Below are 19,056 nucleotides of genomic sequence, written 5' to 3' on the forward strand. Positions count from 1 at the left end.
CTTACACATTACTCTATTACTCTGTTAGACAGTTGAGTAGAAAGTGACTGCAAAGTGAAGCTGTCCCTCTCTCATTCAGTGGTGGGTTTTGTATGGACCAGGTCTGAATCTCTCTGAACAGCTTTACTAGCTTGTGAGTACCAAAGGATCTTTAGACAAGCATTGCATACGTTACATAGTGTTGGACAAGCCCCACAGAAAAGATCTGTTGGGACATAAGGGGCTTTATTGCCAAAATGTATAAGTATATTGGGGCTTCAGGCAGTAGCTTTGAGGATTCAGATTCTGGACATAAGTAGAAGTTTCATATCTAAGTCCAGTACCTCATTCTTTTTGTGCCACAGAATAGTACTTGCTACTTCATTTTAGGAAAATAAAGAAACAATATCTCAAGTGGCTTAGACAGTATTCTGAATTATGTACATTTTGCAGTATAAATGCAAAATCCAGACTTATGTGCAGAAAATAGTAATTACTTTATAATGTTTATTTTACTATTATTATTAGAGAAGTATCACTTGGAGCATAAAGATTAAGATCCCATTGTTTAAGCAGGCACCCCCTTCCCAAAGAACTGACACTGCAGATTAAGAACAAGATACAAAATAGTATATGAAATAAAGTTACTCTGCAAGCATATTTTAAAGTTAAGATTTCCAAAGCCATCTTGGAAATTATGGTTAATTTACTTTGTAATTGTGCTTCCATTTTCTTTATGCAGCTTTGAAGATGTCAGTTCTGATATTCTTTAAAAAAAATAGCATTATGGATTAGTAAGAAAGATGATTTTACATCCAGGAGTCAGTAAAGATAGGAGCACTGTTCTTCTTAACGGATTTGTAGCTCCTAATATTGCTAACTTGATTTGTGTCAGCAGTGTGCGTTTGGTTAAGAATGCATTCTAATGGGACAGGAACATTCTGGGTGAAACTCAGAGTCACTGACCTTTTGACTTATTTACGCCTTTATAACTGGTATTTTAATAACATTTTTATTGAATATATATATATTTATATAAAATGGATTGTCAAACATGATTAAAACAATCAGATTTGCTGAAACTCAGTGGATATGAACTTGCTAGAAGTAACCCAGACATATCAAATCAAATGAAATCAGCCCTAAAAATCAATAGGACATTTTTTTTTCCAATTTCAATTTATAATAGCAGTAGGAAGCTCAGTTCAGGGTGTATCCTTGGGATTAATGTGCTGCTGTCATTGGGCTATGCTTTCCTCCCTCGATTTCCATTAAGAATAGTTATGTAGTGTAGTACTGTATGATGTTTAATATCACTATAGTTGGGAGCTCAAGTATCCAGCTGAGATCCAGCTTTTAAATATGTAGTACAAAAGTCATACTTATTCTACATCATTAACTAGTACTCTAAAGAGATTTGTTACTAACATTCCTCATAGATAAATTGCTTCATTATTTAAATTTGACTGTAGTAGACTGTGTCAGCTGGTCATCTGAATAATCGCTATCACTGCATAAAATGATAAAGCAAGACTGACATTTTTGAATAATAAAAAATAATGAATTGGAATACACAGGGCCAGGAATCTGATTTCAGTTTTACCAATCTAAAATGGAGAGTAACTCCTGTAATTCAGGTGAAATTTCTCTTAGTTCTAATGTGCAGAACTGAGAACAGAATCTGATTTCACATGCAGGATAACAAAAGTGATTTAACTTAAAATGTAAATTTAAAAAATCCTAAACAAATGACATGCTCAGCTTCTGGTATATCTAGAGAAATACAATAAAGTAAATTCCCATCTTTTTAAGTGTATGCATGAGTTTGCTCTCTGTTGTGATGAATTTATTAAATGATTTTCTTGTGGGCAGACTCTCAGCTGGTATAAACTGCCGTAGATCTGTTACTTTTACAAACACCAGAGAACTTACTCCAGTTCAGAACTGCCCTTTGATTTCTAGTTTTCAAAATACCTCTAGGTAAAGTTTTTGTGCAGTCTGAAGAGGATAACAAGAAACTGAATGATGAGATAACTAGAAAATAATAACTGGAAATGAAGGAAATGAGTTCTGTTTTAAAGTTATTTAAAAGCTATATTTTTTGCATTTTCTATAGCTGTACCTAGTAAGAAATCCCTTTGATTAATTTATTACCTTCATTACAAATATACAGCTCTTAAATAAAAAGTAAACCAAGGTGTTTTAAAAGTTAATTCACAATATTGAAATGATTAGGTTAGGCTTCAGACTCTAACTGCGGTACGATAAGACCTTTTAGCTGCATCAGCACACACACTTTTATAGCTATAAGCAGCAATACATTCGATTCAAACATAACATTACTTTGTGTTGGGCATGTATAAATAGTGAAGATAAAAATAATGGCTGTGGTCTTTACTATTCCATCTCCTTAAAAATCAGGGCCAGCTTCTCAGTTAGTGTAACTATTTTATAGAGGCACCGATGCCTACAGCAGTGTAGCCCTTTATCTCACACTGCAAAGTGTGCCTTGTGCCCCAACCGGATTTTACCCAACTCATCAGAAAATTAATGTGGAGATTAATTTGAACTGACTCGCTCTCCCTGTCATGCTGTAGTTTTAAAGAGTCAGCAATTAAACCGGTTCAACAAACTCAGATTTCCAGAGAAGTCTGTATCTGACTGGGGGCATGTTGTCATATGTGCCAGATGGAGCAGGAACAAGGACAGATTCCTGTGGCTTATTTAAGCCAGCAGTTTCTCTGTGGAGAGAATCGCATACCCCACATGTATGCCTGCAATTAGTTGGCTTTATGTTTGAAAAAATTGACCTTTGCCATTGTAGCATTACCAAAATGGATTAAATAGTTCATGAATTACAAAAAAAGAATAATATTCTGAATTTGTTGTTCTCTCTTCTCCAGTGGACGATGGTTGACATCTCAGTGAATAGCACCCGTGTTTAGTCTGATCTTCAGTTTTATTTCCTTTTTCAATGGAGCCAAGTATTGAATAGGATAGGAACTAAGACCAGGTTCTGTAAAAGTCCTCTACTGCACTAAGCTTTATGGCAAACTTAGACCTCTTCTGTCAGTAAACGACTCCTCAATCCGGGTTTTTGCAGTTCATCTGCAACCTTTCAGAAACAGGAAGCAGAGCCGTACTATTGTATGAGAAACAGTACTAAAGACCAGGATGATGTCTATACTTGATATTTAAAGAATAATCATGACTAAATTTGCCAGATAATCAAAACATAATTATATTTATTATTTTAAAATGTTTTTAGCTGAATCAGAGGAGTATCTTTGGTCATAATTGCAAGCAGGTTTGGGCAGTTATTTCTAAAAGACACGCACAGGCTAACTGGGATTCTTGTTGACTTCTGAGACAATTTCAAATCAGGACAGCAGCACCACAGTCAGTTTTTGAAGAAATTCCTTAAACAACATGTGTTTGTGCTGGAGATAAAAAAGCCTAACTTTACTGCAGTGTCTTGACTCTGTTCCTTGGGAATGGAGAGAAAGTGAGTTCATCAGTCGAGGAGAACCACAGCTGGATAAGCAGGTTTAGAATAATTTATGATTAAATGTTTGCTAGGCAGCTTATGTAAATGCATACACAAGCACTTTGGACCCTTGGGGATCTCTATGGTGACCCATCTGCATCCCTATCAATTTAATAGTTTTACTATATTTCATAAAATCTACAAAATCTTGGTATGGATCTGAAAACAGTTTGTAATTAAACCTCAGGCTGAATATTTGTTCAGTAGTGCTGAATCTGTCAAATTTTCTGTACTCATATGACTTCAGAAGCATCTTAAGAGTATAGCTGTGGGCAAAATGTAGTTAAATATCTGTATACAATAGGTATGTTTAGAAGATTTTTTAAAATCTGTAATTAGAAGAGCACAGCTGTCAACTGTGTGTATTGTGTTTATGGAAATGGTATTGAATGCAATTTGTTTTTATTAACTAGATTGGAAATGTATGGAAAAATATAAAAATCAAGTACAGGTTTTGACAGCAAGTGAATTGATTTTTTCAAGTTATTTCAAGATTCTTGTTAGATTACATATCTCAGATATTATTGCTTAATTATATAGACCAAAGATAACATTTTCTGTGAAACTAGTGAGGTTTTAGCAGCGCATTTTGAAGTGTGACTTTATTGATTCACTGTCATTGTAAGTTGTTAAATATCTGTCTCATTTGGAGACCTCATCTGGAAGTTAGAACACAGTTAACATTTAAAAGCTGATAACAATGAAAACAATTCCTTTAGAAATGTCAGAACACGCCACATAGCCAATTGTAGTACTGTCTTTGTGTAAAGGCTCTACAACATTAGATAAATTAGTCTTGATAATGTCTTCTTGAGCTTACCTTATGTTTCTTTTTGAAAAACAAACACCTAAAAGTACTATCCTCTCCCACCAGCAGATGGAAATTATTCAGAGGAGTCTTTTCTTTTAAATTGTCTGTGAAGTTTCAATACAATATTTGAACAGTTGAAAGTGAAATAGAATTTTTATATGCCAGCAGTTGGTGTTCAGTATTCATATGGTATGTGCATTTAAAAGAAGCTGAATGGAACAACAAGAAACTCCTTAATATTGTGAATCAAGCATAAGTGTCATACACTGTATCTGAATGTCTGTCTTTTCTTTCCTCTGACAGGTTGATAATGTATGGTTTTGTGAAGGCCATGGTACACATTGGCCAGTTAAAAGGATGGGAATTCCACTTTACTGACTGTTTATTTTTTGGATCACTGATGTCTGCCACTGACCCAGGTAACTATTTAAAATAAATTATTTTTTTCAAAAGTCAGAGGAACATATTTAACATAAGAACAAATAAGAACTGCACGTACCATAGAAATGTTCAAAGTCTGCATGCTTCTTGATTTCATCCCCATAATTCTTAAAAGTCTGATATTCTGGTAATTTGTTGTTTGTTTTACTAACTGGTTTACCCATATTTAGCTCACAAACTTTATAAATGCAGCTACTGGGGAGACTGGAACAATGTTACTATACCTCATTCCTCAGAAATCTGTGTGCTGATTGCTGCTACAAGATTTGCTGTCACTCTGGAGCCTCATGTTTAATAACTCAGACATCAGATTCATGCATGATCTAGCCCAGTTTAACAATACAGTGAACCTAGCTTCCAGATTTGGCCACATAAATACTGTTTTTAATGTATCAATTTACAATTTGAATGCAGTGTTGCATGATAAATAAAACCACATGATAAATACCAACATGTTGACCTGAATTTGCAGATACGAGATTGAAGCCTACAATTACAGTAAACATCCTGGTTTGGGAAACAGACTTGGTGAATTTTAGAATTATAGAATCATTTAGATTTGACGGGACTTCAGGAGGTCATCTAATCCAATCTCCTAATTAAAACAGGGCTAACTTCCAAGTTATTCAGTTATTCATTGTCTAGTTTTTGTTACACTGAAAATTTTAATAAGAGCACTATGATATTAAAGTATTGCTTCTTGCATTAAGGAAACGATCATGAAGGAGGAGGTGAAAATGTTATTTGTTGATATTTATCTACAATACCTTCCAGAAAAGACAAAGTACTGAAGGATCTGGACTATTGTTGGTAAAGGTGTAAGAAGAAGATATAAGTCAAATACCAAATTAAATTGGGAAGCAGAGGAAAAAAGATTTGATAGCAAGGAGAAAGATGCAATTGCAATAGGGAGCAATGGATTCACCCTCTTGAGATATCTTCAGCTCATGACTGGATGTTTTTCTTGGAGGTTTACCTCAGATAAACACAAGACAAAAAATTTAAACTCAGTAGGGTAAAAGTGAGTCTGAGTTGTTTGGAGTCTGAATGTTTAGAATTATGTATGATCATAATTAATGATATAATGATTCCTTGTGATCTTAAACTCTGTAATAGGAATGATTTGTGAACAACCCGGACACAAAAAATTACTCAGGGAAATTATTCAGTCAGTAGTTTTGAATCATGAACACATTCAGAAAATACACAGGAGTTCATGGACATGTCACAAGCAGGAAGGAAAAGGATTTTTTATGCATACCATGTATATATAGACAATTTATCTCATAGAACTCCACTTGTTAATAAGTAACATGAGTATTCATCTGATCATCAAATGGATACTTACTCATCACATATGCTTAACCTTAGGTCAGTATGCACATTGTAGTAGTTAAAGAGCTCCCCCATCTTTGAAGAGTTTCAGTTCCTTCTGCAAGGGATTCAGTGTGGCAGAAAGCACAGAGCAGAACAGCACAGGTAAGGGTGGTGGTTACAGTCATGCAGGCCCCTGGGTGAATAAAGCTATGATGTGGACCGTTCTAATCAAATAGTATTTTATTTCTTTGAAATTGGAAAGAGACCTTGGAAGTCCGGCCCGTTAGCTCTATTAGTATTTAGTCTAACGCTGGATTCTCGCAGAATCCTTCAGGTGAGCTGTGCAGGGAGCGGAGCAGAAAGCGTTGTATGATGCACCCGGTATGCTGCACTGCTGTTAACTACCCCGGGAAGCTCCTCTGGGAAACTTGTGAATAAACCTTTCAAATTTGTGGCTATTAAAAGAAATGACAAAAAACAGTATTGTTCTACAAATTTGTTCCATTCTTTAAATGGAACCTTGATATTTTACAAAGAAAATTGACAGCTTGTGATGTATCATTCTGATGGCTTAAAATATGGTATAAAACAATTTATTTTCACAAAACCAGTTGTTGCAAGATTGCTGTATAAAATGCATCAAATCGTTATTCTCAGATTAATCCAAACATCCAATATGCTGCCTCTTATAAATTCCCTCAACTACTTTAATAAGATTCAGCACATGATCAGAGCCCATCTTCAGAACAACTGAGGAACACAGAGACTAAAAGCACAAACAAAACCTAGGAAAATAAATTGCTTATGGAATAAAGGTTGCTTAACGCTTCCAAACACAGCTCTTGATTGTACTATGAATAGAGTTTTGCAGTTGGCTTGGTTTCTCTTTCTGATTTGCAATCCAATACTATTTAGTTGCACAAATTAACAAGTTGACTTGTAGAGAAATGTAGAAGACAAACACACTGATTTTGATTATTCTATTAATTCACCATTCATTCATCTGGAACAGTGGTGAAAAAAGAAAAAGAGATACTCCACTTTTGCTGGAAGGAATAAGAAGTGACAATGATTACTTCTCCCAGGTTTTTTAACAAGTTTAAATAGTTAACACTGAATTTGTGAAAACTATTTTTAGTGTGAAAAGCTATCAACAATTAATGCTGCTTGTAATTTGCCTTCTGCTTATATAGTGTCTGTGCATTGTTTTAATGTTCAGTCTTCCTCCTTCTGTTATCTATTTACAATATTTTAAGCTATTATGTGTATTAATAATCTTATCTGTAAATTTCAGTCCCCCAAAGGCTTACAGAATTTTGAACAAAATTTTTGCTTGATTTAATGGTAGAAGTTAGTGAAAATATTCCATTGTGCTGTAGGATTTGCTAGCGAGTTATAATTTCAAGCCATGCAAAGTGCTCATTGGACTTCCAAAATCAGTTCAAACATGGTCCTCTGGAGGAATGATATATGCAAAGGCATAAAATAATCAGTCTAATGATTTGATATGTGATATCTAGCTTAAAAAAAGACATCTCTGGTCAAATGTTTTTAGTGTTATAGAAGAAGGATAGAATAATAAATTACTAGGATAAAATAATAAATTACTGTCAGATTTGCTACTTGATTTTTCATTTAATTTTTCACTATGTAGGATTATAAACTCATTTCAAAAAGGGTTTTAATTTCCCTTGGCTGTGAAAAGCAATTAAGTCTAACAAGATGCTAAAAGCTGATCTGTTGACATGTCAGAAGTTGTTTTGACTGAGTTTCTTATTTGTAAGAGTAAAGATAAGACTGGTAGATGTTTACATGTTAAATGAGAAATTTTACTACAAGGACATTAAAAAATATATGCAGCTAGAAGCTCCTAATATTGTTAAGAAGAAGGAAATGTTGTTGTAGCACGTTACAGGTTTTCGTTTTGAGGAGTGTTTATTATGTTCAATACAGAGATTTTTTTTTGTAAAATTAACTCAGAAGAGTTTCTCCAATATGCTAGGTTTCCTTATATAGAAAACTTGCACTTGAAGTAAGGTTAATAAATGAACTTATGACTGGCTATATCTGGGAAGGTGTTTAAGATTCCTGTAGTTCCCTCTAGTCTCAATGAAATAAAGCTGAATTATAGCAAGCTAATATACAGACCACTTCCACACCAAATGTTCAGCTAAAACTAAAAATTAAAACCAGAAAATTCCCTTGAATGTAACAATTTAAGAGCCTTAGTTCCCTAAAATATTTGCCTATGTTTCTAAATTTTGCATTATAGGCTGTAATCCCTAAATGTCTGTGGTATTTAGAGATGCCTCAAAAAACTGTTCAGGAGTCTAGAAAAAAACCTAGAATCATTTCAATAATTCAGATGAGAGTCTTAATTCTCAAGGCGTAGGATTTTAGAACTCTGTGCCAAACTCTCCCTTTGTTGGTCCTTTTTTTAAAATGCCAGACTAATATGTAGATTTTTCATCATTCTGATTGATAGGTATCATTTATCAAAAGTTAATCAAAGGTAGTTGGGGATATCATCTCTTCTCATTGCAGAAGTACATAATCAGTCATACAAAACCTCTTGTGATGCTGGATTATTAGCACTGTTACAGGTGCAGCTTTAAGTACCTTTAAGTTTTGTGGCTATTCGATAAGATTATATTTAAGCGATATTTAAGTATTAATGAAAGGAATTTAATCCTACTTTGCCTATGTTTTAGGCTACACTTGCATCACTAACAATGTCACTTTTATTATACGTTAATTTTTTAGAGTGAAAATCCCACCTTCACAGAATTTTTGTCAGAAAAGCAAAGAAGCTGATGATACACTTTTCCTTTCTTTCGTTTTAGAATGATTTTCATACAAAATGTCTCGATTAGTCTTTTTGAGTGAAGGATGGGGTAGGCAGGGAGGAAGAGGCAAGCCTGAGGAGAGACTTACAGTTAGGGGCAAGCAAGCAGAGCGAAAAATGACTTTTTTTGAGCCCAGTGAGAGAGACTGTTGGGGTTTGTACAACCGCAGAAGCCACGGAGAGCGGCTAAGCTGGCAAGCAAGACTAGCAGAAATGACTCAACCTGGAAGGACATACTAGGTAGATTCGTTTTCAAACTTTGTATTTAATCTGTGTAAAACGGCCGATCTGAGTTTCCTCTGTTTAAAGTTTTCCCTTGTTTTAACACCGTGCTTTGATTTCTAACAAAGCCTAAGCCCAGAGGGCGGAAGTTTCCGGCGGCGAGCGGCTCCTCCCGCCGCGCCGCTGCACGGTCGCTCCTCGCTAGCGGCCCAGAGGCGGTGAGGCAGGTGGCGGCGCGGGGGCCGCAGCCCCGGCCCTCCTTCGCCGCGGCGGCAGGCGGGGCGGCCTCGCGCGGGGGCACGCGCCGCACGGCGGGACGGCCGCTGAAAGGCAGCCGCGGCGACGAGGCCCGGCAGCCGGCCCCTTGGGGCACCGCTGCTTGTACGGACCGAACAAAACCAGCGTGCAAATGAGAAGATCTGACCTCTGCTGTAGCCACCGAAAAATAACTGGAAAGTACAACTTCGGCAGTTTGTCCTAGCTGTTGTTATTAACACGTTCTGTGCAATGACCTTCCAATCGGAAGACATTTCATGTATCTTCAGCACTTCTTTTTTTTTAAACTTTTGACATTTCAAGCAGAGAAAACAGATTTCCCTTCAGAAAGGTTTGCTGAAGCACAGCCATTCCTGAGCTATATGAACTCCCTTACCTTTGGTCGTACTGATAATCACAAGGCCCTTTTCTGTTTAAAGTTACTATGGTTACAGCTGAACCAAAGATGTGAGTTGTGCTGCTGTTTTTATTGGTAAAAATGGGTATTCAACAGAAAGAGCAGGTCCTGTTTCTCATAAAATCAAAGACTTTTGTATTTAAAAGGATAATTTATACAGCAGGTAACACAGTTTATAAACTGGTTATATAAGCTTATTTAGAAACATATTATAATTAAAATATTTTTATGCTTTCTCCTTACCATTGAGGTAATCTGTGAGTGGCATAACTGATTAGTAGGGAACGGAGTCTATAATTAAAACTGGAATAGTTATTTTTAGAGAAAAACGGATGGGAATCATAAATGAGATTTCCCTCATCTTATTTTCTTACTATTTGGTGCTTTCCCCCAAAGAGAATTTAGGCCAATGAGTTATAAAAGATATTAATTGTTGTAGTCAGAAGATTAAGCCAATACCAGTACTTTATATACTGGTCTCATTTAGTTTCTGGATTTCCTTATTCCTTTCAAACATAATAATGGCAAAGAGGTATTGGATACAGTTAGCTCAGGGATTTTTGTAGTTTGCTGATATATTAAGTTATGTACACTTTTAACAGGAATTAATAGCAAGCCAATTTGTTTCTACACATGTCAAAAAATATCCTTCACAAAGCAGCTTCATAGACACCTGTTCTGACGTGGTAGGACCAAAATCATGCTAGGTTTAGCATCTAATAAATGTTACCGCGGTCGATGAAGTCAAGGAAGAGGAGAATCAGATTTCTCCTGGCACAAGTACTGAGACAATCTTAAATGCTTCATTATTTTAGGCTTTCCATCACTGAATTTTTAAAAAAGTTCACTACCCTTTTCTAAGTCAGGAGCTTTGATATATGTTTTTGTATTTGTGGCAGTTTTCTGAGTATCATGGTTGAATATCAAGGCCATTTTAATAGGCCCGTTCTCAAGTGTATCCAAAGATTCTCATAAGTAACAAAGGAAAATGCAACCTTGATGAAATGCCTGGAAGGTGGTTTGCAAAACAAGGTGAAAAGTTTTATTGAACACTCCAAGTGGGTGCATGTGCTAAAGAAGATTCTGCGGGTCTCTATCCTCACACTGATACTCTTTGATGTTTTTATTAACGAGCTGGCTAGTGCAATAGCAAATGCTTCTTTAATGTATGGTACTATGCCAAGAGGAGATTGCGAACACTTTGAAGGACAGGATTAGAACTCAATATGATTCTTGTAAAGGTTTAAAATCAATAGGGATCAATACTAAACTCAGAAATAATCAACTTAATAAACAGAAGACAAGGACTGAGTATTCAAGCAGCAGTTCTTCTGAAAAGCATTTCAGGTTTACAGCCTGAACATGAGTCATCAGTACCAACACATGGCAAAAGAAAGGAAAACAGGATTTGTAAACACATATTCTACAGCATCTTTTCACTCTATTTCTCAACAGCAAAGTGTAAATCGCTGTACTCAGATCTAGTTTGGGGCACTGCATTTCAAGAAAGATATGGACTGATTAGAATAATTTCAAGGAAAATTAGCTAGTGATTAGAGGGCTATAAAACATGACTGAAAGGAAAAGATTGAAAGAAGCAAGTCAGTTTAGCGAAAAAATGTCTGAAATGAGTCTCTGAATAGGTAAAATGTTGCTGGAAAGAAAAAAGGAATAAACATGACAGTTTATTCATGTTTCATTGGGCTAGGAAGGGAAGCTACAGACTTGAAGAGCAGGAGGAGAGATTTAGGTTAGACATTCAGGAATAACTGCAGTCATAAGCTGCAAAAATACTGAAGCGCTGTGTTAGTCTCTTTTGGAGTTTGTGGAACCAGCATCACTGCAATTCTTTAAAAACAGATTAGACAAACCTCTGTCAGCAGTGGCACAGGTGTAGCTGGTTGTGTCTTGGGCCAGAGGGGCACAGGGACAGAGCAGATGCTGGAAGTGGTCATTCTCCAAAGACCAGAATTCTTCAGCCAGGGACCAGCAGTGCTGAAAGAAGATCCAGTAACCTCCACTGGATGTGGGAGATCTGTCTGAAATGGGAGTTACTCTCTGAGAACTGGTGAACTGATGAGTCTCTCACAGAAGGGGCAAGCGATGTGTTACTGTGCTGTTTTATTATCTTGCTTCCATTTGAAAAGATTTGGAGTCAGATTTTGGGGGCAGAATTGGAAGGGAAAGAGGATTTACTCATTTCGAAAAAGAAAAGGTATTTATTTTCATAGGAGGCAAGAGGAAGGAGGAGAATGTGTAGGTATGTGTCTAAGTGGTCCACAGTTAAGTGCATTGAAGCAGCATTAATAATCCAGCAAAAATTTGAATATAGACATTGGTGAACCAAGAAAATGTCCTTTGCCAGTAAAGCTGATTCCTACACCTTTGAACTGTTCTGGGAAAAGAACTCTTTTCCTGATTTAAAATATAACTGTACTGGGAGTAGATGGGTGAATTTGCCAAATAGTTAAAATATAGTTAAATATAACTGTAGTTTTATAGTTAATTTAAATATAGCTGTATCAGCAACTGTTCATCTACACACATCGCCTAAATTGTCCTCAGTAGAATAACACATCCAGAATTCTTCAGAGATAACACATCAACACAGATCACTTGACATAAAATTGCACAGGAGACCTGAGAATCTATAAACTGGCTTATAAACTGATTTTTAGATTTCACAGGTATTTAAGCATAATTTAGAAAATTTTGTGAACAATGATTTCAGTCCTACCAGGATTATGTGCAGAAGTTCCAAGAAATTTGATTAAGACAAAAAATAATCACCTGTTCATGTTTTTGTGTGAATTATCAGCAGCCACCTTAATGTAAAAGTATGCAATTTCCATTTCCGAAATGTCAGATGTTAACCTGACATCCTGGAGGCTCTTCTGATCTCCAGGATTCCTGTGCTACGAAGATGAAGTCAATTGCACAATTACGTACTAGAATGAGCACCAGTGAAGCAGGGAGCTACTGTGTAATTTCTAACCATACAAATAATTGGGGGCCTTTACATTAAATTTAGTTTGAAAAGAGAAAGCTCTGCTTCTTCTGTGCAAAGAGAGAATACTAATATCAACACAAGCATAGATAGCCTTTTTCATTTAGAGATTACAAAGTAATATATAGGTCTAGGGAAGCATTACGACCCTCCGTTTACAGGTAAGGAAACTTAGGTGTAAAATGACTAAGGCCTCCTTTAATATCTGTAAGAATTAGATATCTAAATATGGGCCAAGTGTCTAAATGCCTGTGAGGATATGTGTCTAAATAACTTGTCCAACTTCAATTTAAATTTGACACAATCTAAATTCTTCTATTGCACTGGTAAGCTAAATATTAAATATAGCATATAACTCAGGGAGAAGGAAGGGATTTTAATTATACGCTGAAGGAACCTTAAAATGGCTTACAGGTATCAGATGTCCTGATCTGAAGGAGAGGGCTTCATGACTACAAACATGCCACTTGATGTGAAAGTGTGTATGCTGCTGATGGGACAGGGTATAAGGTTATTTGTCCCTTTAACTGTCCCTCCATAAACACACACTACAGATGGATAAACATTATTATATCCTTCTTAAAATAGGTAAACTGCTATTCTCATAACCCACAAAGCCTATGGCAAAACCAAAGGCTTTTTAGCATCCTTTTTCCTCTGTGGTCACAAGATCTTATTCTTTTCATGCACAATAAAATACACTATGATATTTTCATTTATGTGTGATTCTGGATGTAAGAAAGAAAGTTCTTTCCTAACTCAGCTAAAGCAATAAAACTCATAGCATTGCTGGGTTTAAGGATCTTATATATCAACTTCAATTGATCCCTATTCTGTTACTGTTACCTACTTAGATAATAAAATCAGACTGGACTTCTCAAAACTCATGTCCTAACATTGCTTTATTTCTTAAACTGCTAAAGCAATATGAGAGTAACAAAATCGCTTTTCTTTGTCTCCATGCAGTGACAGTCCTTGCTATTTTCCATGAGCTGCATGTCGACACAGATTTGTACACACTCCTTTTTGGAGAGAGTGTCCTAAATGATGCTGTGGCTATCGTGCTGACATAGTAAGTATACCCACCTCCATTCTTTACTTGGTGAAGTAATTCCAAGCTTTAACTGCTGATATAATTCTCTTTGTGCAAGTATAAATACGGCATTTGAAGGGATATAGTTCTAGAGTTATTCTTAATTTGTTAATCACCAGAATTCAAATATTGTCAATGGTAGCTGTGTAGCCAAACTGCAATTTCTGTTCATTTTCTTTTGCCTAGAAAACAGTATATTCTGTAAAATGTTTAAATTTAATTTAACATGATTTCTTTTCTCATCTAAAAAAGAAATCTTGACGAAACAATGCTGAATGGGCACTGAGGACATAGGGCAACTGTAAAATTGGAGACAGAAGTTCTGAAACAGAAGATATCTCATATTCTTTTTATTTTTTGTAATCTATTATTTTCCAAGATTAAAACCACAAAGTGGTGCCCAGCTTATCTCCCTCAAGCCTATTAAAAGTGATAGAGCTTCAGCTGATAATATTATCTTAAATTTATATACGGCCTTTTCATTCTCCAGAAACCTCAAACAGATCACAAATGATGAGCCAGAATCACAAGTATGTGCTGTCCTAAAAACACACATGCTAAGTACATGATTAACAGGATGTCAGGTTAACTCCACTCTGCATGTATTACATGCTTCCTGGAGCTTTGCTAGAAATACAAATAATCCTCTCAGATAATCTTAATAGTAACATAACTTTGCAAAAACAAATTCTGTCTTCCAAGATGCTTGAAGATGTTTCACAGAAAGCACCAATTCATTGCCACCTATCTCCTTAAAATACTGTTCCTTAAACTAGGAATTATTCTGTCCTCGAGAAAAACAGTTTATGTTCATTAGAAAATGAGCTTATATTTTGTCTGAAACCCCACAGAGAAACTTTTAATAGTTTAGTTGCAACAAAAACAAACAAAATTGTTTCAAGATACAAAGAAATAATATTCCTATTTAATTTATATTCTGCAATTATCAGTCTGGTTACATTCACCTACGCTAATCTCCTTGCATTGTTTTTAGAGCAAGAATATTTCCAAATGCTGTCAAGTGTCTGAGCACAGCACTTGATGATTAGATACAGCACAGCTGTCACATTCAGTGACTGGGGTTGGAATGTGTCACTTAGCAGAGCATCTAGTACATCAGAAAATAAAATGCACAAAAGGAAATTGAAGAAAGAGTACAAACTGCAGATAGAATAGCACCCATTAAAGTGACTATTAAATAGGAAGGAAACATGTAGGTGACAAAAGTCTGAGATTTTTTTTCTCTCACTCTTTCACTTGGTTTTATATAATAAAAACTTGGGTTTATATAGTACAGGCCAACACTTTTAAAGCTCATTTAGTCTCTTCTGCTAGTTCAAGGTTCCTAGCAACTGCGTAACAGTTAAGGCTGCAACCAACTCAGAGAGACCCAGAACCTGCTGAGTGTCTGTAGTTTTCAGCTACTGTGATGTCAAAGTGTAAGGATTTCTTCTAAGGTGAAGCTCCAAGGAGCTGTTGAAGTGCAAAGCATATCTGGAAAGAAAAGTACTATCATATAGTACATGATTCATGAGTTTCTAACCCCTTCCCTGTACTCAGGTCTAGGTTATGTCCCACAGCCTGTTATGTCCCCCTGCCTGGATAGGGAAAACCATAAGAAGGTCGCTTGCTGCAAGTGCTGGCTATCTTCTTCTCATGTTTTCTTTGCTGCATCTAGCAGATTATAACTCTGTTCTTTACTGTAGAATTGCTTGGCACTGGGAAACTAATGTATGTATATATTCAGTAGGACTGATGCCTTGATTTCTACAATAGATAGAGTCATTTGTAGAGATTGAAGAGAATATATGGTGTCATCAGTTATACTTTTCTTTAATTTCTAGCATAAATAATAAGCTTTTGCACAAATGCAATGTGTCTGAAGCCTAACATGATCTTCCCCCCCTTAGCCTTTTAAGTAAAGCTATATTGTTGATAATGTCAGCTTCAGTGCATTAACATCCCAGTAAATCTGACTGAGTTTTAGTGAGGAATATTGTTTTTCTGTCGCTACAAAAGAAAAGCTATTTTTTTCTATGTAACACACACCACTTTTCAGGATGCTGCAAACACAACACATTCATAATTAGAGTAATAGAGGACTGTTTAAAAAGGAGGGAGAATAATGTTTAAAATTATCAAAATGCAATAATATATCACTTTGTAAACTATTTAATGGGTAAATAGAACAAGAGAATACACAGTGTGTTTCATCAACTAACAGAATAACCAAGTTAATGTCTGCAGAAATGACTCATTGTAGGAAAGGGAGTGAGAGAAAAGAGGGACGCCCCCATGGCTGGCTGTGACAATTTGGCTGGTTGAACGTGGTATGGATAGCTCTCTTTTCCTCCAGCTTCTCTCTCAAACCCTTATTTTTCCTGTGCTCTGTATCATCTAGTTTGAGAATGACAGCAGTGGGACAAGCTACCCCTAGACTATTCGTATGGATTTAATAAGTCATGGTAGCTGCGTGTTGCTGCAACAGTGCATAGACTGTGGCCAGTTGCCTTCACAAAAGTTTGCTCAAATGTGCAAGCTCCTCAAGTCATATTAGCAACTTTCCTGCAGGGCATCTTGCCTTACTGAATGCCTGTCTTTGGTAATGAATGCTCAAGTTTGTGATAATTGTAAGACTTCATTTATACTGCTCTAATATAAGATAATCAGTATGGGGGGATCATTATGAACCAAGTTGATCATAGTAGCTGCAGAACAGCGGAAAAGCTGTTGTGCATGTGAGAGAGAGCTCATACAAACAAGGTCCTATACGAGGAAGAGTACTGTAGATGTAATGAGGATTTCATCCTATATAAATACCTTGCAGAGCTGTTTACACCTTTTCATGATTAGGACAAAAGTTTCCTTTTAATAAACAGTCAGGGAGAACTCTCACAGAAAATAAACATTTTGGAATAAAACAAGGATGTAACTATTCAAAATCAGTAATTTTTAAGCCTGTTTTATATAAAGGATTCAAGCTATTTAAGAAAATAATATCAGAGCCCTATTTTAAAGCTCTCAAGAATAATTAGTAGATATTACCTCTCAGAAGATACTTGTTAGATGACTAAACACATCTGCTTTTACCCAGAAAAATCTACCTGACTAATTATACCATGAATATTTCTTATGTACTTTGTTTTCCAGGAAATTTACTTGGCATCAGTGTCCACATTCTCTGTCTATCTACATCATATGCTTTCCCTGTAGAAGTATTTTATATATGCTAACAAACTTTAAAACAAACTAATGAGACACATGTAGGAAAAATAAGATATCTGAGCTTCTTTTGAGTGTGTTTAAATATGCCTATGGTCTTTCTGATTAGAGATTGTTTCACTGTTTGGAATCTAAGTTTAAACAGATTATAGCAACCTCTTACAAAAAAGATCTTTCCAGTCATACCTTTATTATAATTTTCAGCAAAAGAAGTGTTCCTCAGTTCTTCATATACATCATATTTCAACACCAAGAACTTTATCTGTCGGTGTTTATTCTACAATTCTTCTTGAAAGCATATCATTGAAAATTATATTTCTTGTATCTCTGTATCAAAATATGTAACGCATAGAAAGACTTCCTTTGCTTTTTTGGCTGTTGCTGTATGATGTAGCAAATATTTTCATAAAAGTTTTCCAACTGATGGCATTTTTACAATTTTTTGTATTCTCTACCTCCTGGGTTTTCAACTTCTTCAGCTTTTTTGCAAAACTGTTAACAACAACAAAATTTAGCTTAAAAAAGGTCCAGCAAACATAAGGCTGTTTTCTTAGCTGCAGATTTAACCTTCTGCCATCCTATTTCCTGAACATCATAAAGCAGCTATTTGCTCAGCTTAGCCTTAGGGTTTGCCTAGCCATTCATACTGTAGGATGCAACACTTAAGGTGGCATTTCTCATTCACAGCTTTCAGACCCAGGAATGTTTATCATTGCTTAGGAATGTAGATAGTGCTTTACAAATAAATACAATAAAATGTGTACCGAGGAGCTTACTAGCTCTGGAACACATTCTGAAGACCATAATTGAGAAACATACCAATAACTTCAGTTGCAGTTTTGTGTGATGAAGACTGTAGAATTTGGCTGAATATTAAGAACTTATGAATACTTATGAAAAAACTTGAAGATTAACCTCTTAATTCACTTTCATTCCTTTTCCACTGTTCTCTCTTCATATTGTCTGTTACTGTTGAAGCAAACATCTACATATATTTTGAGTGTACATGCTGTAGGTTTGGACTCTGCATACTTTTGGCACATTTGCAGAGAAATTTGATGAAGAAAGTATGGAAGAAGGTATAGAAATAGCACTGAATAGTTAGAGATGTGACTGGAAAGTAGCTGAATATGTCATTAGCATTGAGATAGTATATTTAGCAGAGCTATTTAATCTTTCTCATGCTGAGTGCTCAGTGAATGCAGGATGTGGAAAGCAGTAATGAATACTGATATGTGTTCCCTGCTAACAGAAATTATCTACGAGAACATTACACAAGAGATGTTTCCATTGTAGAGAATGTCGGAAAGGTTTGTATCATCATTACGCAAAAGACATGGCTCTGTTTCCCTACTGGCTCTTGTACCATTACTCAGTGGGCCTGATGAGCTTCATCCCCTTCCTGGTAGAGGTGACAGTGTGGAAGTCACATGGGCAGCAGGCATGTTGGCTGGTATGAACAAAAATTCAAGGACCAGCAACATACAGCATTGTCTTAAACATGTAATCAAAACAAATGAATGGGAGCCAGGGGACACGGGACATATGACATGTGACATGGAATGCATCTATAGGGACAATAAGATTGTCCCTATAGATAAGACCTCAGCTGTCCACTGCAATAAGAAGAGGAGGCATTTGGACACTGCTGAGGACAGTGGCGGACAGGAAGAAGTCCTTCAGTAGACCACATGAGAGAATCAAAACTCAGTGCTCTGCTGAACCAACACCAGAAGAAGGACAGATGAGATATGGCTGCAATCTTACCACAGGGTTTTCCAGTAAATGGCATCTGGTACATGGTTTGGGAGCAAACTATCCTTAAATATGCCCCTTAGTCACTCAGAGGACTGCACAGTATCTGGAAAAAATGGAGGTGTGAGGGAAGGAGCTTATGCA

General features: G+C 36.1%; 1 protein-coding gene across 1 annotated transcript in view; it reads left to right on the forward strand.

The window, feature by feature from the left end:
• Positions 1-19,056, forward strand: part of SLC9A9 (solute carrier family 9 member A9) — a 224,500-nt gene that overhangs the window by 48,123 nt on the left and 157,321 nt on the right. The window contains exons 5-6 of the mRNA XM_067301844.1: positions 4,641-4,756; positions 13,809-13,914. Coding sequence (XP_067157945.1) covers positions 4,641-4,756; positions 13,809-13,914 — 222 coding nt within the window. The remainder of the gene's footprint in view (positions 1-4,640; positions 4,757-13,808; positions 13,915-19,056) is intronic.

Source organism: Apteryx mantelli, chromosome 9, assembly GCF_036417845.1.
Source record: "Apteryx mantelli isolate bAptMan1 chromosome 9, bAptMan1.hap1, whole genome shotgun sequence".
Taxonomy (NCBI): Eukaryota; Metazoa; Chordata; class Aves; order Apterygiformes; family Apterygidae; genus Apteryx; species Apteryx mantelli.